The following is a 26,520-nucleotide window of genomic DNA, read 5'->3' as shown; positions in this document are numbered from 1 at the left end:
GTAGGAGAAATTATAAAACTGACTGCTGACTGCAGATGATATCTTTAATGCTGACGAGACAGGAGTATTTTTCCAGGTGCTTCCCCAGAGCATGCTGGCTGCTAAATTGGACCATTACAGAGGGGACAAGGAAGCAAAGCAGGGATTGACAGTACTCTTGTTGCAGTGCTTCAGGGACTGAAAAAATGAGACCATTGATGGGAGGTCAGCCAACCCACACTGCCGTAAGAACGTCCATTCCCTCCCTTGTGATTATTGAGCCAACCAGTGGGCACGGATGACACAAGATCTGTTTCAGGAGTGGCTGGTGCAAACGGATGCCAGGGCGAAGTAGGCGGAACGCTGGACCCTCCTGCTGATAGACGACTGCTCCGCTCACAACACGTTTCCATGCTTGTAAAGGAGTCAAATTGTACTGCCATCCTGCAGCCACTGAATGTTGCCATAATATACACCATGAAAGTGACGTACAGGAGCCGCCTTCTAAAACAGATCCTCTCAAGCTCAGCAGCAGTGCGGGTCAAGGAAAAGGACATCAAGCAGGCCACTGACATGATTACTGCAGCGTGGTGGTCAGTCATGCAGTCCACAGTGGTGATGCTGGCAGAAAGCAGGCATTGTCCCAATGGACCTGACAGATTCTGACAAAGATGTAGCAGCCAGTGAACCAGATGCTGCCATTGAGAAGTTGTGGCATTCAGTGGTTATTGCCACCTGTGTCCCAAATGAAGTAAATTTCCAGGGCTTTATCATTACGGATGATGACCTCATTGTCTTGCAGGAGCTGATGGTCACAGGTCATCCAGGCACAGGGGCTGGCAAAAATACTGATAAAGCTGGAAGTGAATATGGACGGAGGCATCACTACCACAGCAGCCAGACATCAGCATCACAGAGGCCATCTCAAGTGTAGAACCTTAGATGTAGGCGTTCCTGGTGCCGTTTTTGGACAGCTAAATGGCATAGACGAATATTTAATGAGAACAGTAACAGACTTGTTGATTCCAAAATTACAGATTTCCTCCAGACATAATAATGTAGGCATTATTTTGCCTCTTTCTTTGGAAGATGTAGCTTATAAAAATCTTTAAATCTTTAGATTTCTTTAGATAGGATATTGAACTTAAGTTTTAAGCAGTATTATTGTAACAACATTCGAGTCTTCTGAAATAACTCAGGAAACTTCCTTGAATAGAATTTGGAAGTAAAATTTGACTCGTTTTGTGTTCTCTTTTGATTTATCTAGTGGCTCCCAAACTTGTCTGAACCTTAGGATCACTTGAGGATCTTTTAAAATTTTCCAAGGCCCAGACCTTATCACGGACCAATTAAATCAGGATTTCTGGTAATGGATCATAAGCAGCAGCTTTTGAAGCTTTGCAGGCAATCCCAGTGTGCAGAAAAGTTTGGGAACTACCAGATTAACCACAGGAAAACCAAGCACTCTGTGGGCCTGGAGCCAACTTCTTCCTAGTAAATTTAGCTCAGTGGTTTCCAAATTTTAGCTCACTTCACAATCACTTGGAAGGCTTGCTAAAACCCAGATTGCTGGCTCTACCTCCAGAGTTTGTGATTCAGTGGGTCTTAGGTGGGGCCCAAGAATTTGTATTTCTAACAAGCTCCCAGCTGATGCTGATGTGGTCCAGGATCCATACCTTGAGAACCACTGGTCTAACTAGATTCTAGCACTTTTCTCTTAGGCTGGCCACCTGAATACTCCCCATCACTGTCAAAAAAAATCTGTTATTACTACAGGACTATTAACTTCCTTCTTGCTAATTTGGTAACTTTAGAACCTTTGTAGCTATTCTCCTGACTGCTTTGCCAGTTAACTGAGAATTCAGTAGAGTTACGTTGTGCCCAGAGAATTAACAGGTGCCATGTAGGCTATTGAAATATCTTATGGTGCTTCAGGCTTATTATTAATAGGGAGCTGAGGTACAGGGAATAAGGTGCATTAAAGAAGAGGCATGATACAATCTGGGAGGTAAGTATACTCTCAGAGAATCCTGTTAATCAGGATCATGGGGAAAAAAACAGACAAGGTGAGAGGTAAGTTTGGTGCGAGACCGCAGTGTGAGAGTGGATGGATGGTTCCCTATTTGGATTATTCACAGTGTTCCTTCCCACACCTGTAATCCAGGCTGGACGATGTAATTAAGATGAGGGCACATTACATTTGCCTTCACTAAAACTACCTAGTAAATAACCTTTATTCCTTTGGTGTTTGTGCTGCAGAGAAGTCTGCTAGGGCAGAGTTGATTTAAATTATTTAAAGCTATATAAATTCATAGATTTATATTAAAGCTTTTCTCCTATAGAGAAGGCATCCTGAATATCCTTTATAACATGGGTTTATATTCCTAGTAAGTCAGATAAATGTCAGTTTCATTTTTTAGAAGGTGCACACAATACCTGTTAGTGTTGAAGTATAGTTTTTCCCCCCTTTAGGTTAATTTTGTGGCTATTTCAGAAACACACAGCAATTCATTATTCTTTCTTTTGAAACACATATAAGCAGATTAACTATGGAAAATACAGCTTCCACGTTGGACAAAACAACAATCACAAAAAACAGCATATGTTTGAATGGATGTTTTGAAAGCTTATTTTGGCTATTTTTCCTTTTAACAAACTAGTACAATGTGACTTAAAGGCACTGTGTATATTTACAACTTGCGACACTTAGGAGAGGAAAACAGTGTGTTCTGGCCGAGTCCCGTGTTTCTGTCTCGTCAGCACCTTAACTGCCTTCGTCATCTTGTGTCAGGATGACTGACCCCGTCTCTCATTTCTGCTCTCACCCTTCTCCTGGCATCTGTTTTGCACATAATGTTGCACCTGCTGGCATCATGCCACTTCCTGTGCCCGGCTGACTGTGGTAGTTCTCAAATGCTTCCACAGAGACACAGAAAACGGTGCAGTGACAGCCAGAGGGACAGAGGGGTCAGGTAGGTGGGGGTGGGCGGATGGGGATGGAAAGAGACTTTGCTTGGGGTGATGGACACATGATGCAGGGTCCAGATCTCTTGTTGAGTTGTACACTTGAAACCTGTATGATCTTGTGAACCAATGTCACCCCAATAAAGCATTTAAGGCAATCTGCTGCATTTGATTAAAGGCTTAAAATTCTATTAATAAATTTGTGACCAATGAAACATAAAATTAAAATAAAAGACTAGATTATTCAGCTGAATTTTAGCACCCCCTGGGCTGACTGCAATCTGCACTTCCAGCGTGCGCACTGCCCCAACCGGCCGTGGCCTTCCTTCACTCCATGCCCATTCCTGCTGGGTTCCCGTGCTCGCACGGCTAGTCCTGCTTTCTGCCAAGCTAGGCCCCACATATTCTTTAAGAACTCACTTGAGCTTGCTTTCTTCCAGCCTTTCTTGAAGACTCCATTACCTGTTCCACCCTATTTTCCCTCAGCTCCTAAGTACTTGTTGTGTGTACCATTCTTAACTTTTAAGTTAAGCACTTAAAGTTTTTGTTAATATTCTGTGGCTCCTTAACTAGACTGTAAGCTCCGCGGGAGCAGGGGTCAGTCAGCCTTGTGTGATCGTAATGGTGCGTAGCGCTGTGCTGGGCACGTAATAAGCACTTCAATCAACACTTGAGTATAAATCAATACAAACATGTAATGTGTCGAAGCCACCTTTTTAAGCTGCATAAAGCATTGATTCTACTAAGAAATGACTTGGAGATAAGGTAGAGTTATCCTTTATTTAAAAGGACTAGCAAAAAGTTTTCATGAATATCATTGCCTAAACTAGTATTACAATCCAGATAACAGCCTGCTCTTTGATGATGAAGAATTCCAATATATAATTAAACCTGTTGGGCCACTGAACATCATTGAGGGATTCTCCATTTAAACACACAAGACTTCAGTATGAAAGGTTTGTCTAAGTGTCTTACATTAGTAGTATTCAGTAAAAAAAACAAAACAAAACAGGAAGCTCACATTCTTGACTCATTTAACATATATGAATTTGAGCCCAGTAGATGGAAATCATATCCAAAAGAGAGCTTTTCAGTCTGGTTGACATTGGCTAAACCTTTGATTTCTTTTAGGCATTAGGGTTGTTTGATGCTTTGTTTTTTAAACTCAAAAAGGTTGATATGCATGCTTAGTCTGCTTTCCTCATCATGCCCTCTCTGGCTTCTCCCTGCCCCTCAGGTCCCTCCAATCCCGCTTGAGAGCTTAGTTTTGCACCAGTTCACCAATCCACTCCACAGGCCAATATTCCAGGAGTAGACACTTACCTCCATTGTGCTGTCCTGAGAAAAAAAAGGTACACCTGACACAGACTAAGTGTTCTATAAATGCTGTTGTCATGACTACCCATCACTGTTTACAACTTCACGAGTACCATCTAGAGACAGGGACCTGTCTTACCAGCCCTTTCTTCCACTTTCAACCACCCCGCCTGATAATAGATAAAACTCCAGGGAGTTTTCTTTGTCCTATTCCTAAGAAAGGCTCCTTAATTAAACAGGAAGCTGGCAGTGCCCTCAGGGGTCCCCTGGATTTGTTTCTTGCTTCAATAGTTATTTGGACAGAACAGACCTAGGAATGCCCCTTCTTCCAGCCTCTGACCACCCTCCAGCTTCTTTTCCAGTCACCACCTTTGGAACCATCTCAGCCACCCTTGGCCTCTGAGACCAGCAAACATCGTTTCTGAACTTCACTTCTTCTTGCCAAGTAGTCACGAACTCCCAAATTTGCCAGAATTATTCCACCTAGGTGGAGGCTGCCGTACACCGCCCAGCCCAGTCACCCTGCATCTGCAGGCCTCCTACACCTACCTCTGTCTGGGCTTCTATTTCCACTGCCAAGATGGGGCTCTGGAGGGTGTGGGCCACTTCTTCCAAGAGTTGGCCGAGACGAAGGGAGAGGGAGCCCAGTGGCTCTTGAAGATGCCAAACCAGCGCAGTGGTCGAGCCCTCTTCCAGGATGTGGTGAAGCCTTCCCAAGATTAGTGGGGTACCACTCAGGATGCCATGGAAGCTGCCATTGCCCTGGAGAAGAACCTGAGCCAGGTCCTTTTGGATCTGCATGCCCTGGGTTCTACCCACACAGACGCTCACCTCTGTGACTTCCTGGAGAACCACTTCCTGGATGAGCAGGCAAAACTCATCAAGAAGATGGGTGACCACCTGACCGACCTCTGCAGGCTGGCTGACCATCAGTATCTCTTACAAAGGCTCACCCTCAGGCACGACTAGGAGCCTTCGGAGCCCATAGGCCTTTGAGGGGCCCCTCGGCATCCCCCTATGTCTGGCTTCTGCCTGAGCCAATCCCTGAAACCACTAGGCATCCTTTCAACCACCCAGAGCCGTTTCCCATGCTTTGGACCAAATGTTAACAATCAAGTTCTTTACAGCAAAAAAAAAGGAAGAAAGCTGAGAGCTATTTATTGCCTATTATATATAAAACACTTCCACTTATTACTGTTTCCAGAAACTCATAATATAAAAAGGACAAATAGGCTCAGATAATGTAATTCCAAAGTTGCAGACCCCTTAAAGAACTATTCTTGCTACCTGAGACCAAGTCTTTGAAATGGAAGTGTGGTAGCATATTTTGGCCACCAGAGGGCAGAGGTAGACAACACAAGGGAGACAATTCAGCCACAGGAAGCAACCTTAGTAGTCACCTGTAATTTCTCTGCCAGGGTAGAGATTGAGAGAAAGTACTGCAAAAGGAAGACCGAAAACTGTCCTTCCCCCTGTACCCACACTTCTTCCACATAGCTGAGATGCAGAAAGGGGAGGACACTTGGGAAGAGGCTTCGCCGCAGGTATGGGGAGATGGTGGAGGCACTACGGTAATTATTTCTCACAATGTTGTGCTCCAGTTAGAAATTCCACTCCCAGCTCTCTTAGTCCATATAGTCTCAATAGACTGATGAAAAGAATGTGACTCAAAACTCACAAAATTCCAAAGGTTGGGCAGCAGTAGAACATGAGTTGATTTGGGTTTCTAATTCCAACACGTATGTAATAGAAGTCTTGCAACATGAAAACTGAAGGGTCCTCAAGCAATCTAGTCCCTCCCTCTTCACCGATGGAAAACATGAGTCCCCAAAGGGTTAACCTACTCCTCAGGACCACAAGCAAAAAAGGAAAGAATTGGGTTTCTTGAGGTTTTATGTCTTTCTGTAAGAGTAGATCCTCTGGTTACAGTTGGGAAAAATTAATGACTGAATCACTCTCCAAAGGTAAAGATGGTATTTTAAAGCTCACTGGTGATCTAAATGTATTTCTTAGTTAGAACCCTCCTTGCGGTTAAATAATTTAGACACAGAATACTTTATTAGCATAACAGTTTATTAGCCAACAAATGAAGTAACACCTCCAGATCTCAGCACATACACGGTCTTAGGTAGTAAGCATCATGAACATATCCTTCCAGAAGAAAAGGATCTGCCACAAACCAACCCTCCCTCTCCTGTAACAGGCTGTGGTCGGCGACAACTCATCTCATCCTACAGAGGGTTGAGCGTGATTTATGTGGAACAGCATCAAGGCACTTGCTTTGATTAAACAAGATACATGTGGTATAAAACATGTTCCTAAAAGTCATTGGTCTTGAATAATTGAAAAAAAAAAGGCAGTATACATTTTTAGTGAATAGACAAGACTCAGAATTTGAGTTCATTCATGTGTTACCCTGATAGTCTCGATTTGTATATAAAATTGCAGAAGAGACAAAAAAGCGTAGCATTTTATATAAATTTGTCACACTAATTTTTGAGAAATCATGGAAGCATCAGAATTCAAACAATAATTTCCTAACTGATTTGAATTAAAAGGCAACAGCTGTTTGACTTCAAGTATTATATTATTATTCTAGGGATGGGGAGTGTAGAGGGGGCAGGGGGCGGGGTGTGGGGAGAGAACGTCTTGAATTTATTAAACCTGCAGGTAGAAGTCCTTTCTGGCTTAGGCTGCTTCTCTGTTTGCCAACTGAAAAGCTTTCAGTTTGAAACGTAGTCATTGGTGTTTTGTAATAAGAATGTAATTATTTAGCCTTTTTCAGATTCATAATTCAAGTCCAAGTAAGGTTTTATACATGGTTCCAGACTTACAAACATGGTATCTCCAGTGAAGGCATTTGGTGTCCTTCATTATTCGAGTTTTCAAAATTAAGTATCTTCTTCCTACTTTACATCACTAAGAGAAAAAGAAAATACCCACCAAAGAAACCTCATGATTTAGTATAATGATTATTTAACCTTTCTAACTCTATTTAACATGTTTACTTTAAAATGCAAAACCCTTTAAAAAAAGTCCTTGTCAGAATAAAAATTACCTTATAAAAATAAATCTCCCCCACTCCCAATTCTAAATTCTCCATTCTCAGTTACTACTATATATTTTTTAAAAAAACTAAAACATACCTTTAACTTATAGCATTTTAATAGTATTTTACTTTATTAATAGTCTATGATAAATCAGCTGGTGTGTTATTTTGGCCTATTCCATCAGAATTTTCATTCATGTTTTTAGCACTCAAATTAAATGATTGCATTCATGATTATCAAAATCTTTATACAAAGAAAAAAGACAGAATGCTTCAGAGCCTAAAAGCTTTCTAAACCCAATTTCTTCCTTTTGCAGTTTTTAAGCCCAGTTTCAAATAAGGCATCACTAGAACAGATAAATAAACCATTAGAGGAAGGAAGAAGAGAGAAACATTAAAGAACAGAGAAATTAAATAAAGTCTAAATCCTATCAATTGGTTTTTTACCATGTCACTGTGGAATCTTTCTCTGAATATACCAGGCGCATCCAGGCGTCCTTGTTTGCCTCAGTTGCTTGCCTCCTGTTCAGACCTCAGTCCAGGCTCAGCTCAGCACCTCCATGAAACACCTCCAAGTGCCACTGGGTATCACCCACTAAAGTTACCACACAGCCCGCCTTCCTGGGTTTAGTATCATAGTCCCAGCACCTGGCACAGAGCCCTAGACTCTGGCACAGGTCCTCAGGAAGTGTTTGAGGAATTATCTACATTGATGCAAAAAGAACCTATAGCTCATCTATAGCACTACAGAGAGGAAAACAGTTCATTAAAAACATTAATAGGGATCACAGACCTTGAATTTGTCATCACAACTACCACACTCAATTTTAAATTCCCAAGAAACTCACCACAGCCTTTTTTTCAGTTGTATGTTAACAACAGAACTAACACCCAGACAATGTGTTCTTAAATGACAAGTTACAGAGAGAGTGTAATAAATGATTAAAGATCACCACATACCATAGTGCAAATTTAGCAACAAATTTGGCTTCAAGGTCTACTACTGCTTAAAAGCTAAGTTAGACTACCCAAATCTCGTTTTCCTTTGGTCCTAATTAAACATTTTAAAAAGTAATTGTCAACTAGACATCTGTCAATTTTACCAACCATCAGAGGCACATACAGTACTGTAGTTACTAGAGCTTCAGAGTAGGTCAACCGGGCTTCTGTCCCAGCCCTGACTACTGCGCCATCCTCAGCTCTTTCATCTTTGGTGAATCTGTGCCCCTCTCCTTCTAGAAACAGAACCCAGTGGTTTTTGACCTCGCTCTCAAACTAAGGTGGGGGGGGGGGCTCCTAGATCTGACCTCCCTACTGTTGGGTGGGGCTGACCAGGGATTGGGATCCATTCAACCAGGTCCCCCGGTCCTCTCCCTTGTTTTGTCAGAGATGGTCTTTTCAATGGCCTATTCCCTTCAATTTTAGGGAAATCTTAACTGTTTTTATAACTGGCTACCAAAAGCAGAATCTCTTGTTTGTTTGGATGGGAGAGATACAAACCAGAGCACAATTCAAGAATTAGCTAATTACATAAAGTTCCAGAACTGTTTATAATCACAAATAGAGAAAAATGTTAGGTAAAGGTCAAATTCTGTTACTCCATTCTTCTAAAGGGTTTTTCAAATTCTTTGGACTAACTTTTTTTTTTTTCCTGTGTCAGTGTTTGTTATAGAGTTGCCTTAAACATGTAAACATGTACTCTCCTCTCACATAGCCTCCAGGGGTGTCCAACCTTTTGGCATTTCTGGGCCACGCTAGAAGAAGAAGAGTTATCTCGGGCAACACATTAAATACACTGTGACATGTAATCACAAAAACAATCTAATAATGTTTTAAATAATTTATGATTTTGCGCTGGACCACATTCACAGCCATCCTGGGCTGCACGCGGCCCGTGGGCTGCAGGTTGGACACCCCCACTAGACATTTATAATGGTGTGGATTCAAACCTGGCTTAGGGGAGGAAGGCACAAGGGTTAAAAACAAATGATAGACCAAGATACTATGATTTTACTATTACCATTCATAAGACTGGATAGAATGGGCATATATTAGCTTAAAAAAAACCCCCAACAAACCACAAATACAAAGAGGAGATAACATTTCTGAAATTCTAGACTTACATTTTGAAAGGATGTCAAAACTCAGGACGCTATCACATTTAATCATGATGTCAGTCACCTCAAAGACAGACACCCAGCTTTCCTGCGGAGAAAGTGCTTTAACAACGGGAAGGTATTGTCCATGTAAACAGATGGGCACAGCTGTACCACTAGAAAAGCCCCACTTGCAGGTACGGATGCCCAACACTTAGGGTTTCCTTCTCATAAATATTTAAGTCGTTTAGAGTGTAGGGGCAGGTTAAAAAATAATTTTGCACTTTTGTAAAGATTATTTTGTCTGTTTTCAATGGTGTAGCTAAGTGTTTCGATCTCATATAAATTAGCCTGCTAGTCCTAATTTTGGAAAACCTGGCTTTTTCTTCCCTCACATCAAGGTCCAGATACAGACCTACAAGCTTTCAATGTCAGACATTCTGCTTTTCGAAAGCAACTCTTCCTAAAGCCGTGAACTGCAGTCGGCTGTCATAAATAATTGGGTTGTAGGAACGCGATGCTCCTAAATCCGCCTGCATAACAGTATAGGTGGCCCAGAGAGTTAAAAGCTGTCACTGTCATCAATATTCATTGTAAATCAATACAGTCCATGGCAGTAAGCATCTGAGTTTTCACTAAAACATCTACAAATTAATTATTGATGTTCCTTTGGAAGCTTTGTGCATTCTTTTCTATTGGTTACAATAATTTTTCTTGCAGAGGAAAGACGAACGGTAACTTCTATTCGAGAGACTGTCAACCCCCAACTGACCCTAGCTAAAATGCCATGCGAAGGCAAAAAGTCCCTGCTAAGTACACAAATTTTAAGGGAACTGCTGTCAAGCATTCCTATTTGCAATCTGTCCGTGAGGGTTTGCCTCCAGTTCCTTTAAAATGCTGTACAGAATCAGAGGGTCAGCTTCTGCCTTTTCTTGGCAAGCCTGTCACTGCTAATCAGACATAGCACTTTAGGACCGATTCCATGAAAACACCCTAAATTACTGAAAGCTCAAATAGAGCTTAATGGTAAAGAGACACTGAGAAACGGAGACAGAGAGAGATCACGGAAAAGACAGAGAGGATTCCCGTTATTTTTGCTGATTAGGAAGAGCTCTTTGCTTCCCTACTTCCGCTAAACAAAAAGGCATGACTAAAAACATCAGACGTGTGACAGACTGTTCTGTGTAATGGGAAGTCGGCTGGTAGGATGTCACAAACATGCCCAGCCGTCAGACTCCTGACAGGCCCCTGCCCATGGTTCCCTGTCTTAAGGTGGGGAATGGTGCTCTCCCATTAAAAGCCAGAGATCCTACTGCCGTCTGGGGAGCAAAGAACTGGGTATGGAGAAGCACAAATAAGGAACAAATTTGTGTAGTTATTACCTCGTGCTCCTCTTGAGGCCTCTTGATCTGCTGATACAAAAGCTGGCACCACACCCTTTCCCTGCCTCCTTCCCACTCTCTCTCCAAAGAGCCGCATCATGTCGGCTCCAGCACATCTCACGTAAACACCAACTTCACCCCTTTCACTTCTGGAGAAGGGAGAATCCAAAAGCGTATATCCTCAGAGAGGATGGTCTTTAAGTTTTAGGGCTACTTCACAGTCCAACTCAACAGATATTAAGTGCAAGGATACTGGCTCTCTGCAAGAGGGCCTGACACCACAATAGTGTCTTCTTGATCCTGCCTAACTATAAGCTCTGCTGCATTTGTGTATCTACAAAGGCCATCAGCTTTGAAGGGAGAATAATGCTTAGCCATAAGTTACAATTTCAAGTATGCGAGTTGCTACTGGCTGGACATTCTTCTTCCTTCCACCTACTTATTCAATTGATCACTAGACTCAGACCGTTGGGAATACCTATTCCTTTCTGAGTTTGAGATTCTTCTGCAAAAGCTATCGCTTCGTGTACACTATAAAAAAGGTTTTCATCTTCCTTTTGGCAGTACTCTCCCCGGGACAGGGAATCCCTCACAGAGGGATTGCACTGAGCCAGCAGAACTTGGATGCCAATGGCTCCATAATCTCTGCGAACTTCTTTCAGCGTGTGGATTCCTGCTGTATCCAGAAACTGGACCGCACTGCAGTCAATCACAACGGTGTGGAGGTCCAAGGGGTCACGGGAGAGTTGCACGGCCACTTCATCCTGGATCGCACCGAGACTCACTGCTTCCTTTTTGGTCTTTCTCTTTGCTGCCTTCTTCTGAGCTGCCTTTACTAAGATTGGGTTGAGAGTCTTTTTGTATAAAGCAGATTTAAAACATTCTTTATTGATGTAGTAGAGAGGGGCTACAAAGCGGAAAATCTTGATGCCTGGCTTAGCCTGCAGGTTTTTGTAAGCAGACATGGACTCAAAAATGCCAGACTCTTCCACCAGGCCAAGCAATGAACTCTGTGGCTTCTGAGTACGGAGGATGACACAAAACATAGAAAAACAAACTCCAATAAGCAGGCCAATTTCAGTACTTATCAGTGCAGAGGACAGCATAGTCACGAACCAGATAACTGTATCCATTCTGTTAACCCTCCACATCTTGGGCAGATCCTTGAATTTACATAGAGCTCCCCGGAGATTTACAATAGTGATCACGCCAAGGACACTTTTCTGAAGGGAATAGAATAAAGGGGCTATTACCAGGAGGACCAACAAAAGAACCAGAGCTGTCATCACCCCAGAAAGCTGAGTCTGGCAGCCCGTCGATTCTTTAACCAACGTCTTTGCAAGAGCTGCGCTAGTAGTAAAGCAGTGGAAGAAGGAAGGGATGATATTGCAAAAGCCGATGGCATACATTTCCTGGTTGGCTTTGACTGTGTAGCCATGTTTCTTGGCGAACATCTCAGAAAGTGATACAGTGATAGCAAAACCAATGATAGAAATAGCTATGGCATCTGTAGCCACACTAGGAATTAAGTTCCAGTCCGGGGCTTTGGGGGGCATGAAGCCAATGGGAATGTGTCCAGCAATACTGGTATTGTATTTCTCATTCAGTTTTCCAAAGTGAGAGGCTAATGTGGCTGCCACGACGACAATGAGTTCAGTAGGAATTGGTGCCTTGAGCTTGGACTTGAAGCGCTCATTGAGTTCTTTGGTTGGCAAAAGAACCAAAAGGCACAAAAGGCTGGTGATGAGATCACAGATATTGGTCTTATGGATATTTCTGAAGATATGTATCCAAGTAGTGATGAGTGAGCCCACGCCATTACTCCGAGGAAGGCTGAGCCCAAGGAGGTACTTAACCTGAGACGTAAGAATAGTGAAGGAGGCACCAGTGACAAATCCACTCAACAAGGCATCTGAGAGGTAGACAGAAACAAAGCCCACTTGAAAGAAGCCCATCGCTACCTGGAAGGAAGGAAATACAAGTGTTAAATATAAGCAGGAAAGAGCCTCTAAACCCTGTATTACCCCGGCTGTTCTTCCATGGAGACACACCAGCAGAGCGTCATAGCCTGTCAGAGCTGGAAAAAATGCAATCATGTATCCAACCTCTCGTTTAAGAGACAGGGCTCATTTCACTGACACTCAGAGGGCTAAGCACACTATTCCTCATTAGCCCAAATGAAACAAGAACTTAGGATTCCTACCTTCTCAAGCTCTTAAAACAACTCTGTACACCCCTCCAGCCCCTCTCCTCCCCATCCGAGCACCAGATAAAGCGAGCTACTCCTCCCCTTCCCTTATTGGTTCCAAACGTCTGTAACGGGGACATAATGCCGTCACTGATTCTTGGATGCTAAAAGACAGGGGCATGATGGGAATGGCGGGTTAGTGGGTTCTATGGGAGACCCAAAAAGGATTTCATTTCTAATCCTTTCTCCTGGCTAACAGTATAAAATAGCGTTCCTCAATGTTTTCAACAGGCCAAGAAAACTCCTACCTTTAGAAATTCTAAAGGAAACAGGAGGTGATCATCTAGCAGGGGTATCCAACCCGTGGCCTGCGGGCCACAGGTGGCCCAGGATGGCTATGAATGTGGGCAACCACAAAATCATAAATTTACTTAAAACTTTTTTTTTGTCAGTTTTCGTTAGTGTTTGTGTATTTAATGTGTGGCCCAAGATAACTCTTCTTCTTCCAGCGTGGCCCAGAGATGCCAAAAGGTTGGACACCCCTGATTATAGCTTGAAAAATTCCTGCATGCATCCTCGCCCCACCCCCATCCTGTAACCATCCCGGCCTGACTGTGTGCTGTCTCTGCCAATAACCAACTACCCACAATCTCAGGCAAAGCAATGTTTCTCAACATAGAAAATTAAGGAGTTGTGCTAGGTGGTCAGGAGTCTCTTTCTGGTCTAAATTTTTATAACCAAATAATTAAAGTCTGGCTAAAATTCATCGGTTAAGAGGCAGCTGCAGCCTAGGGTTGAGAAGAGAGATGCAGCCTTATCTTACACAGAGAGTCAACCCAGGGTTTGAATTTTGGATCTACCCCTCACATATCCGGAGCATTCACGTGATAGTTTGATAATTGTGATATCTAAGACCCCTAACCGATCTGAGATTTCATGTGTAGTGATTTCTTTTGCTAGAAACACCCACTCATGCCACTGTTTCTTACCTGATAAACTCCAGCCATAAAAGTTACGGTGCTGCCCACTGTAATTGCGTAGCAACTTCTGCTACATACGCTGTCTGACGTCAGGTTCAATGAGGTGCTCCCATTCGAAACCATCCCTAAAGACGGGGCACTATGGGCTGTGTCATAGCCAGCTTTGTTCAGCTCTCGGTCAACTACCTCACCAATCATAAGGCACAGTATTCCAAAAATGCCCACAGAGATGTGACGAGAAGTCCCCAGTAAGAAATAAATTAGGCTGGCAAAAAAAGAGGTGTACAGACCATAGATCGGCTCCTGGCCAGCTAAAAGGGAATAAGCAATGGACTGGGGCACCAATAAAATGCCCACAATCAAGCCAGACATCACATCTCCTAAAATGTTTTTCTTCAGATCATACTTTGGGAGCCACCGCAAGACAGGAAGGAAGCCAAAAATCGTATTTTTTGCTTTGGTTGGGCTGCACTGGCAACTCTTCTGTAGTTTTTTGATGACGAACTGTTTAAAGTTGGCGTTTGATTTCTCTTCAGGTTCCATGTAGATCCTAGGATAATGTCTCCATGGATCAGTGGTCTTAAATTGCTGGAAGTCAGTACTGGATTCCTTTTCAGGCTCCACGTGGATCTTAGACGGAGGACTGTACTGGCCGTTTCCTTCAACCGAGTCCTTGGGCGCAAGGCCATGCCGCTCTGCACTCTCCGAAGACATTTCTGGAGATAGCTGCGTCAGCCTCCTACCCCAGAGAAAGTAACAGAGTTAACTGATTAAATGATTCTCAGTGCTCAACATATCGACAGCCCTATTTGTCATTCATGAGAGTTGACAGGAGTCTAGTTTTGGGTAAGTATCTTACACTCGTTTTCCTTAATTGAGCCTCATTTGTCTTGGTCAGGGGAAAAAAAAAATAGACCACAAACAGCCAAGTCAAAGCCAATAATTCACCGGATACAGGATATCCCAAGAGTATAAATCATTCACGGATTCTTCTGCATGTCTGCTTGGATCCCCCTATAGTTTTTTCTCCAGAAAAGGTATCAGGGTGCCCTGTTTCCTCCTTTTTATATGCTATCAACTGTCTTCTTTTCAGATTTTTCACTCCCAGATATACCGCAAAATAGGACTGGTCCCAAACCTCCAGTCCTACCTGCAAGTCCCTGAAACAAGGAAAATGGTCTTGGGGGTGGGGGAGGTGAGGCTTAAGTAACTCTCTAATTATTGAAAATAAATATAAGGAAGAAAAAGCAAGTGAAAGAGTAAAAATAAAGGCTTTTTGGAAAAAGAAAAAAACTGGGGCAGATGCATTTAGGTCTTTGAACAACACTCCTTTGCTCGGTAGGCAGGAGGAGAGAGCAGCTGGTAAGAGACAGCTGAAGCAAACAATGCCGAGAGCGTGGGGTGGGCGGATGGGCAAGTGTCTGACCGCCGTACTAGTCTATGCGCACGCTCTGTATGCACACACTATGCACACACTCTGAACAGAGGTATGCTGTTGGCCTGCACTTCCACTTGGACGGTAACCAGGTGATCCTGCATCACTGGGCCCTAAACTACAGAACTAGTGCCCTATGACCTTCCACTAATACCCACAGGGAAGGGAAGAAGGCAAAATTAACCAAAAAGAAAGAAGAGGCAACAACAACAAAAATCTTGTAATAATAAAAGAGGAGGAAAAAGCAACAGGCTCTCAAAGCAACAGACTGTTTACCAAATACTTCACAAAACAGTGCCTTTGTGTTAGCTGCTTGCTTAACTTCGCACAGCCATCCACCTCTCTCTGCCCATCAAGATCCTAATCATTTTTACAACCCAGTTAAAATGCATCCTTGTATGCAAAGCCCTGACCAAGCTCTGCACGCCCGAATGAATCATTACACCCTTTAGGTCCCACAGCAGTTCACCCCTCCATTATAGGGCTAACCTCCCTCTTGTATTGTGAAGCAGGCGTCTCTCCAGCCCCTCAAGGAAAGGACATCGTGTTCATCATTGTAATCATCAGTGAATGTCATCTAGTAACTCTAAGGCAGCAGGCTTGCAAAATGTTTGACTGAATGAAAGAATAAATGAATATACAAATTTATGGCTATAGTCAGAGAGAGATAAAATATAGTATGTTGACAACTCAGGAAGTTTCCTGTTTTGGAACTGACAGAAAATAGGCCCTTGTGAAGTTCTATGAACCGAACATTACCAAGATGTCCAAGACACAGAAAAGTGACCCACATTAATTTTGTTTAGGACGAAGTGTCATCCCACTATACAAGAGTAAAATAATCGTTACTTTGATGGTCTTGTTTAACAGATAGGGAACAAATGAATAGATTTAGATGGCCACTTACCCTGAGTAAGTCAATCAGAATGGTGGATACACACAGCAGGTCTGCATTCCTCAGCACAGCCGGTGTGTGCCCTCTCCTCACTTCCCACCGTCGGGCCGGCCTACTCCGCGTGCATTCTCCTGTCCCATCACTCCGTTCTGGACCAGCTCTCAGTGATTTCTGGGTCAAAAGGCTCTTCCAAACCTAAGATACGCAAAAGCAGCATAGGAAAAGCAAGCAAAAATAATCCACATCTTGCCCTACATGGCAGCTTTCTGGGAAGAAAAAAGATAAAAAATTAATACCAAACTGCCACCGAGTGATGGAAAATGTAAGAAAGAATTAAATTGAAATGCTAAAAGTGAAAAACACTGTAACAGTGACGAGGAGTGCCTTTGACAGAATCATCAGTAAACTTGACAAAGCCAAAGGGAGAATCAATGAAATTGAAGCTAGATCAATAGCAATGGTCTAAACTGGAATACAGAGAAAAACAACAACAACAAAAATCAGTAACAATAATGTAAAAGAACATGTAAGAGCTGTGGTACATATTAACAATCTAACATATGCACAATTAGAATCTCAAAAGGAGAAAACAGAAAATGGGTAGAAGAAATATTTGAAGACAAAATGGCCAAGAATCTTCCGAAATTAATGACAGACACCAAACTATACATCCAAGGATCTCGGAGAATACCAAGAAGGTCCAATAAAATAAATAAATAAAACAGAACCCCGTACCTATCCATTTTGTATTCACGCTATTAAGAACAAAAGACAAAGATAAAATCCTAAAGATAGCCAAAGGAAAAAAAAAACATTGCATACACAGGGACAGACATAAGAATATAAACAGACTTCTTACTGGAAATCATACAACCCAGAAGATACCTTTATCATAGAACTATTACTGTCAACCCAGAATCCCATACCCAGAAAAAGTGTCTTTCAAAAAATGAAGGAGAAATAAAAACTTTCTCGAACAAATAGTAAGAGGACCTAATGCCAGCAGACCAGTACCACTATATAAACATACACCAAAGAGAAGAAACTTGGGCTACACAATATACAACAAAAATGGAACATGTGAAGACAAAATAAAATCCATTTTTTATTTAAAAAATATTTAATTGTTCTAAAAGATAACTTTCTTTTAAAAAAATATTTTATTTGTTTATTTTTAGAGAGAGGGGGAGGGAGAAAGAGAGGAAAACATCAATGTGTGGTTGCCTCTCTCACGCCACCAACTGGGGACCTGGCCCGCAACCCAGGCATGTGCCCTGGCTGGCGACTGTTTGGTTTGCAGGCCGGTGCTCAATCCACAGAGCCACACCAGCCAGGGCTAAAAGATAACTTTCAAAGTAAAAATAAGAATGCATTCGTTTATAGCTTACAAAATAAAATGTATGAATATAATAGCATGAAAATGGGAGGGGGAATTGGGAATTGTAATGTCTTATATTAAATGTGCAGTGATATAATATTATTTGAAAGTAGGCTCTGATTAAAGATGTATATTGTAAACCCAAGAGTAGCCACTCAATTTTTTAAAAGTATACATAATGTCAATTGTTATTTTATCTATAATTGCATAGATAAAATGGAATCATAAAAAATTCTCAATCAACCCAAGAGAAAGCAGAAAAAGAGACCAAAACCAGATGGAAACAGCTAGCAAGATGGTAGAGTTTAATCCAAACATATAATAAATAAGCATATTAAATAAGAATGGTTTAAAAATTCCAAATAAAAGACAGGACTCTCAGATTGGATAAAAACAATAAGACCTGACTACATTCTGCATATAAGAAGCCCACTTTAAATACGTACATAGATTATAAGTGAAAGGACTTGTCCAATTTTGTAATTTATTTAGCGTGTAAGTGACTCAGCCAGGTAATGAAATCCAGATTTCAGGACTCCAAGGGTAGTTCCTCTCTGAGCACGGCACCTACTACTCCTACAAGCTATCTGATGGGTTTTCTCTGACCGCCAGCACTTTAGGGTTAGCTATTCTGCGTAACCGAGGTCCACCTACCTGCTACCCAGAATAATCTACAAACCTTTACCATGCTCTTTCTCCATAACTCACGGCCACGGTCCTCCTCCATCTCCAGCTCTCACAAACATAGGCATTCACTCACAAACAGCCCTAGAAGTGGACCTGATTCTGCCATCAGTCTCGATCCAGAAATTGTCTGTAGTCTCCTTACCTATCCAATCACCTCCCCAAACTGCCCTTGAAATCGTATTTATTGCCTTTTCAAACATATTTTAAAAACCAAAACAATGTGGAACTACATTAAAAATTACCTTAAACTAAATGGTAGGTATGCCCTCCATACACATTAAGCTCCTTGAGAACCAGCTCCATTCTGGTTCGTCTTTAAGTGTTCATACTATGCTTTCCAAAATAGGAACTAAAATGATCACTAAACACATAACTCAAATACAGAGAAAGGTGGGTGCAAAGCAGTATTGATTTGTAAGTGGAAATATCTACTTTAGAACATCTCTTTCAAATATCCCTTTGTACAAAAATCCTCTCACTTCCCCAATTCTGTTACTGCTTTCAATTATAGTATTCACCAATTGCTAATAAAAATTAAGAAATTAGTGTTTACCCTTAGAATACAGTCTACAGCCAGACTCCCATCTTGAGAAGGTTGAAATACAAACTATATATTCCATGAAGTTCAATAAAACAAGATTCTACTCTATCATCGAGGCTAAGTTCCTTCTCTATTAACATCCATAATTGAGAGTGGGCTAACGCAAGAGGAAAACATTTGAACCTTCCATGTTACCCTACAGGAATGGGAGAGAAAAACCCAACAAAATATCTGAAAACTAGATTTACATATTAAAGTATCATGGCAGTTTAGGCGACACTGAAGACACATCCGCATGCTCTTCTTTAATGAGCACTTGACTCCCTGGAAGGCAGTCTTATCCAGGTGACTAACCGCAGCACCGGCGCAATTTTCCACGTGAGTTACCGACTGGCCCAGAGCCCTGGGCTAGAAGAGAGGGGCATCTCTGCCATGTAAGCCCAAAGGGGTCAGCCAGCTTCTATTGGGAAATGTGCAGATGTTAAGTGAAACAACGGCTGCTTTTAGTCAGTAATTACAGCATATAATCTTACCCAAAGGTGTTGCAATCTGTAAAACTGAAATGCCTTTTCAGAGGACAATAGTTTTCAGAGGGGAACGGTAGAGTCTGCCTCTGAAACAGAATGGTTTGCTCGAATTGTGTGTGTGTGTGCTACAACCTCCCTGTTGAATAAAACCGAAGCTGCCATCGACTACGATCATAGCATGTAAGCAGGGGAGAAATCCGCAAAGAGCTGTAATTTTCTGTAGAAAGCCTCACGGGAAGAACGTATCTCACCTGCACTCTGAAGTCCGGCCAGAGTTGAAAAGATAAGGACGTGGAAAATCGATTAGGGAGAAGAAAACACAAACAGCAATAGTTCTGAGGTTGGAGGAAAAGAATCAAGAGATTAGGATGTCACCAAAGCCCCTGGGAGGTCAGTGGGAGGGGAAGCCACCCGGGGCAGATTCTGAAGGGTCTTGTGGCAGGGGGAGAAAAGCAGACTTTAATCTGCAGGCAGTGCATAGGCTCGGAAGGTTTTGGAGAAAATCACTTACTATATCATTCATTTGATAAATAATTATGTATTATTACATCATCTGGTGTTCAAGGAAATGGACAAACCTCAGATGAATTCTGAGGTGGACCACGCGAAAGGAAGGATGGAGGAGGAAATGGAAAGACAGGAGACAACAAAAAGTTTGGCTTTCGGTTTCACAGGTTTGAGATTTCTGTAAGATGTCCAAATGAGGACAAAGGGGCTGAAACTTCTAGAGCTGTGCTTCCCCAGCGTGTCACATGTAACTATTTAGCACTGAAGTTGACGTGAGAACACTAGAGCCACTCTCATTTCCACATATCCCAGCACTAACACGATGCCTCACACTTGGTATGTATGGCTATACATCTACACTCATTGAAATGAACATATAGGTGAAATTTCAAGTAAAAATAATGAAGACAAAAACTCTTATTTTCTGTTATCGCAAATTATTAGCAATGTTCATTTATGTCTGTGACGAAACAAGAAGAACCCCCATAAGGCTTGTATCAGTACAGGCCCTATGACGTACTGATTCTTTATGCCGACTCTAGTATAAAGCATGACAAAACAATACCCAAGAAGAAAATAACGATGTAAAATCATGATCAAAGAATTACATAGTTCCTTGCACAGTCATTTGCTGCTTTCAAAAAGATTTCATATACACCTCCCATTATACACCTCTCTCGATAAATCGGAGAACAGCATATGAATTCCTATCTCTAATATGGAAAAACTCAAAGTTCAGTCACTTGTTCAACTGGTAGAACCAGGTTCCCAAACCTCATCTTCCAATTTCGAAGCAGAGCTCTCTCTCTAAAATACCACACGGCCCCCAAATGTGTTTGTTTCCTTCCTAAGAGGCCTCGGGAGAGAGTTCAAAGCGATGCTGGGGCCAAGTGCACAACTCGTTTCTGAGTTATTAATTTTAATTAGTGATGGGAACGAACTGCTGGAAGCAGGTTTGGTAAAAGAACTAGGAATGAAATTACTTTTATCTTTCATACTATACACATGCATTGGTAATATGTGCATTTTCTTTTTCTGTTAGGAGTGATGATGTGCTATTTACATCTGTAGCTACATTTTGGTTAGAATAATGTGTGTCCCCGGCAATAGTCAAAGAAGCCAGGCTGGCTCTTGCCTCCATCTACTTTTGCCGGCCCTCTAACTGGACTGCTAGGGTTTTCCTCAAATGCTGCCTTAATCAGTTCCTTCCTCAACACGGCATATATCAAATAGCACCACTGCCACCGCCATGCCTCCCTCCTGAGCTCATCCCTGCCTTGCACTCCTGCCTCCTTCGCTTTGCTTTATTTTTCTCCCTGATCCTCTCACCATCTCCTACTAAGCATCTACTTTTTTGTTATTGTCTGTCTTTCCCACAAGAGCAGTAACCTCCTCTACTTTATTCACAACTGTATCAATACCCCCAAATAAATTCTTAGCAAATATTGTTGAGTGAATGGATAAATGATAGTTTATAACAGCTATGTGTTAAAGAAAAAAGAGTTACCCCTCTCCCTCCATCCCCTCCCGCCTCCCAACACACACAATAACCAGACTTGTGTCAACAAATTATACAGTTTGGCAAGCGTCTGCCTGGGGGTCTGTGCTCACTAAAAGTTATATCAATGCTCAAAAATCGCCCCTAATAAATCTAATCTAGATCTCAGCAGTGCCCTGAATGGATCATTTCTAGATTGTCCCCCTAGAAGGCAGCACATTATAGTGCGTACAATGATATTAAGCCAGAGATCTATTAAAATGCAGGTTCTCAGGCAAGTCCAGGGATGTGATCGAAGACCGTGTACCCTGATGATTATGAGCCAGTGAGCTGAAGGTCGAACTTGGAGAAATATTGGGTATGATGTGGAGTCACACAGATCCCAGCTACACTGTCCCACAGCTGCATGGCACTGGGTAAAAAAGTTCATTTTCTCTGCATCAATTTCTCACCTGTAACGTGGGGATAGCATCACCTAACTTGCAGGGCTGCTGTAAAACTAACACAAGTGAAGTACCTAACACAGTGCCTGGCACATAGCTGTTGCTCAATAAATTATAGCTGGTAGTCTCTGTCCCTTGCGAATCCTGAAGGATAAGGGCGGAGGGGCTCATTTCTTTCCAACAGGTTTAGCTCTCCGTTTCTTATTGACTGAATTTTCGAAAACAAGAATTTCTGCTTAACCCAATGTTGGATATTACGTTAGTTCCAGACTTCACATCAAGAGCCCTGGGGACAAGGTCCGGAGGTGGGGCTGGCCGGGGTAGGGGCGGGGAGGCGGGGGAGGGGACTAGTCTAGCGGCCAGAAAGGAGTTTAAGTCCTCCACGTTTCTAACTCACTGCTGTCCCCAGTCCATGCAAGGAAAGGACCAGTCTAATAGCAGTTTGGGAGTACAAGACCTAGCTCTGCAAATGGCTTGCTGTGTACTTCTGGGCAAGGCCCTGGTCCTCCCTGTGTCCTTTCAGTGTCTTCAATCTATCCAGGGAAAGAATTTCAACTTGGTCTGTGAGTCTCCAAGAACGTCCTGATTTGTACTTAACCAGGTGTGTGGTTTTTAGAAACCGAGTTAATCAAGTCCTCTCCGGTGTCCAGGCTTCAGTTTCCCCATCTGTGGGGGCATGGGGAGAAGGTAGTGGTGACAACTCATTCTCCTGGATTCTGCTCCTAGATATCTGGGTTCGAGACGGCTCCCACATATCCAGGTCCCAACGGCTATACTCTTATCTGCGAGATGCGGGGGCACTCGGTGTGTCGCGTGGGCTGGAGGGCGGAGGGAAGCCCTCAGCCCGAGGAGCGGGGCCGGGATGACAAAGTAGGGGAGTGGGACTTTGACACTCGCCCTGCCTCCGCCTCCCCAGGAAATAACCCCGACCACCGCAGGGCCACGACACCCACAGCGACCGTTGGTCCGGGTTTCCTCCCAACACGCCGAGGACACAAGCCAGGACGACCCTAGAAGCCGCCCGCTGACCGCGTGGAGGCCGGCATCGCTCCCTCCCCCCTTCTCGCGTCCCCTCCCCAATTCTCACCTGGGCTACCCCGCGCGATGAGACCCCGCGCAGATGAGCCCTCTGGCGTGCGAGGCTGAGGGCACACGACCGCGCGGACAGAGGCAGCCCGGGCCTGAGCCAACCTCCCTTTTACCAGCTCGTTCCCCTCCCCGCCCATCTCCCTGCCCCCGAGGAGGCGGGGCCCGGCCGGCGGGGAGCAATGAGCGCTGGGACCCGGTACGAGAGGAGGTGTGCAGACACCTAACTCCGAGCTTCTGCCCGGTCGTGGCAGTCACGTGGCACAACTGGCAAGAGATGCGGCCGCCAGCCAATGATTGGGCCGGACTGGACGTGGTGCCGTCCCTGGCCGCTTTCCTCCTTGCGATTGGCTGGCCTGGGCAGAAAGGGCCAAGCGTCACGTATTCTTGGGGAGGTCCTTCCCCCGCCTCGCGCGGCGGCGAATCAGCAAGTGGGAGTTCACGGGTTGTTCACCGTAATCCCTACAGTGTAGCAGGAAAAAAATTGTTTAGAACGACGCGGAAGCGTCCTGCCTAGAGCTGTGAAGTCCTGTGCGTTTGCCACGTACATCATCTTTAACTCTGATTCTTTGCCACCCCTCCCCTTACCGATGGGGAAATAGAGGCCCTGAAAAGAAAAGGCCAGCTAGAAAATTAGAGGCTCTTGTAAATTGTGCTGCTGTGAACATTGGGATGGGGAGAAAAGGCATACAACTGTAACTGAATAACAACAAAAATTTTTTAAAAAGAAAAGAAAATTAGAGGCTCTTATCCGGGTGTGATTTATTCTCCATCAAAAGGCCCGAGAGCCAGAGGCTCTTATTAAAATGTAAATTAAAATGTAAAGTAAATACAAAATGTCATCCCAATCCTCCTTTTTCCAAGGCAAGGGGATGGTTCTAAAGAGGAAAATTTACGTCAGCCATTGGAGCCTGTCTCCCTTCCAGTTCAGAATCCCAGGCTGCTATTTAATGTCGTGGTTCCCCCTATAACCCCATGGACACATCCTTGGGGTCTCATGGAACTCACCTGTGGTCTGCCATTCCTATCTCACCTTGACCAATGCCACAGTTCTCTGCAGTGGGAATCCAGGAGCTGAAACAGATAACCAAGTCTCTGCTAGTGGAGAGCTGGCTAATAATATACTTTTCCCGATAACAGCAGGTCAGTAGCCCAGCCAGAACCCAGATCTCTTTACCCGGTCCCACCTAAGCCTGGGCATTTGTCCTCCCTTTGGTCTAAGGTTCGTGAGGTGAGTGGCACATATTATGAGTGGACATTACTCTGTCCCAAGGGCTTCCCAAAGAGTAATTAATGATATAGTAAGTGGGGGTGTTTGGTCCAGCAAATAAGCCACTTCAGGTCAGAGGCCACTTCAAGGTTCACCTTCTCAGCACTTCTGGACAGCCACTGGAAAGTGGCCCCGGGAAGGACAGGTCACTTCCTCTGAGGCCTCAGAATAGTGGTCCCTGAACTGACTCCCATTATTGAGTGGGTTATTCCTAATTTGCTATTCTGATTCATTCTCCCTGCTATAGGTGTTTGATTGTTTTTGGAAATAGGTAACATGTCCAAGTAGAATAAACAAGTTTTAAAATCAAAGTTTACAATGAAAAGTTAATCTCCCTCCCACACTCCTCATTCTTACTTCAGTGTCCCTTTGTGGCGACAAACTCAGCACCAGTTTCCTAGGCTTCCTTCCAGGTCATTCTATACCAGCAATTGTCAATTCTGGCGGCACATCAGAATCTCTTGGAGAACTTTTGAAAGATAACAGTGTTTGGGTCCTATCCCCAGATATTATGATTGAATTGGTGTAGAGTGGGATCAGGCATGTATTTAATTTTTAGAGCCTCCCCTCCCAGGAGATTCTAATGAACACCTATGGTTGGCAAACCAGCGATCTATGCATGTACAAGGCTATAAATATACATATTTTAAACCAAGTGAACACACAATATATACTACTCTACACTTCAAAAAATTAATATTATTCCTTGAAGATCATCCCATATCAGTGCATACAGATATCTGACTATGTGTTGCTGAGTCACAAATCACTCCAAAACTTAATGGCTTCTAACAACAACAATCATTTTGTTATTTCCCGTGGTTTCTGCGGGTCAGGAGTTTGGTAAAAGCTTGCCTGGGGTGTCTCATAGAGCTACGGTCAGACAGTGGCCACAGCTGGGGCAGGGAGTAGGGGATGAAGCAGCTGAAGGCCGTCTGGACATCTCCTGTAGCTTCTTGTGTTTCTCTGTGTGGGCCAGTTTGGGCTTCCCCACACCACGAAGTTTCAGGGCAGTCTGTGCTTAAATGACACCTAAAGGCTTCAAGAGCCAGCATTCCTGCAAGCAAAGAGGATGCTGTATAATAGCCTTTTATGATTCAGCCTCAGAAGTCACATAGCCTTACTCCTATTGCACTTTGTTGGTTGAAAGTTATAAAAGCCTGTCTGATTTCAAGGGGAGGGCAATAGACCCCAAGCCTCAAAGGGCAAAGTGTCAGAGTGAATTGTAAGAACATGTAGGATGGGAAATTGGGGGGTAGCCATCTTTGGCCACAGCAGCTGCGTGGCATTCTATTGTTTGGGTGTATTGTCATTTATTTAAACATTGAGGGAATTTATGTTGTTCCTTTATATATATACATATATATATATTACAAAGAGTACTTTGAATGATTTGAATGATTATAGGTGTTTTTTTCTGCCCCCTCTTCCCCAGTCCCCAGAAGGGGCTTGGCCCTTCTAGATCTCTTGCCTCTCAGGGCTACTGTGTGGCAGAGCAGGAAGCTGCCATTCTCAGGCTCAAAAAGAGATGCTGTCCTGCTTTGGACCTTTGAGGGAAATTAGGCTGAATTGTCCTGGAGGGGAAAAGGATGGAGAGCCACGTAATCAGGGAGGGAGGAGATTTTTGAAAGTCTCCCCGGGATTGAGACGGGGGCCTAGGCTTTGCAGGACCCTTGAATGGCAAGGATTGGGGCCTGTCTCTGCCCTGGGAGGCTGGAGCCATAGCAACAACCCCTGTTCCCAGGTAAAGAGCAGAACAGTGTTGGCCTTTTAGGGTCCACACCAGCTTGGACGAGGGGCACATTAGTGGTAGCAGTGTGGCCTGACGGCCCGAGGGCTTTTCCCCTGCTGGACTGAATTAGACCAAGAGGTGTTCACTTGAACCTGGGGTGAGGCAGCAGTCACCGTGATTGTTAGGATTAAATATCCTGCCAGTTCTGTGGGATGGGGGGTTGGAACATACAACATTTGATTTGGAGAAAGAAAAGAAATGTGACTCTTATACCTGGGGTGGAGCAGAATTCATGCTTGTCACAAATATTGAGATACAGCAAGTGATCTGTTATTTGACGTTTCACGGCGATCACAAGCTCCAGTGCCCTGGATTTGTTTTCAAGGACATGTGTTAGTGCTGGGGAAGACGGCCATTCAAAATGGAACATGATCTCTGCTTTACAATATTGACTCTCCCGTTATTTTTTTTTAATTTAAACTCTCATAGTTTTCAATAGCCAGACAACTTCTTAAAGAATTAGTAGTTAAATTGTTTTGTCTTTCTGGACAAGTTTCTTTTTAAAT

General features: G+C 43.4%; 1 protein-coding gene and 1 pseudogene across 2 annotated transcripts; one reads left to right on the top strand and one right to left on the bottom strand.

The window, feature by feature from the left end:
• The first annotated feature begins 3,564 nt into the window (after window positions 1-3,564).
• LOC112319469 (ferritin light chain pseudogene) lies at window positions 3,565-5,371 on the top strand (annotated as a pseudogene).
• A 941-nt stretch (window positions 5,372-6,312) lies between these two features.
• On the bottom strand, window positions 6,313-24,039 carry SLC26A2 (solute carrier family 26 member 2). Of its 2 annotated transcripts, XM_045185058.3 has the most exons (6): window positions 23,961-24,039; window positions 22,954-23,414; window positions 16,298-16,480; window positions 13,965-14,694; window positions 12,644-12,748; window positions 6,313-12,010 (listed from the first exon to the last, which is right to left on the bottom strand). In XM_045185058.3, exons 4-6 carry the CDS (start codon window positions 14,667-14,669, stop codon window positions 11,231-11,233), a joined length of 1,590 nt encoding a protein of 529 aa, XP_045040993.1. In that variant the 5' UTR covers window positions 14,670-14,694; window positions 16,298-16,480; window positions 22,954-23,414; window positions 23,961-24,039; the 3' UTR covers window positions 6,313-11,230. The 2 variants fall into 2 exon arrangements, with proteins under 2 accessions (XP_045040993.1, XP_024432794.1); XM_024577026.3 differs by having other exon boundaries at window positions 6,313-12,748.
• Between the last annotated feature and the right edge of the window lie 2,481 nt (window positions 24,040-26,520).

Source organism: Desmodus rotundus, chromosome 6 (genome assembly GCF_022682495.2).
Source record: "Desmodus rotundus isolate HL8 chromosome 6, HLdesRot8A.1, whole genome shotgun sequence".
In the NCBI taxonomy this organism is placed as follows: domain Eukaryota; kingdom Metazoa; phylum Chordata; class Mammalia; order Chiroptera; family Phyllostomidae; genus Desmodus; species Desmodus rotundus.
Note: the sequence above shows the minus strand (reverse complement) of the source record. Positions and strands in the feature narration are given on the sequence as shown.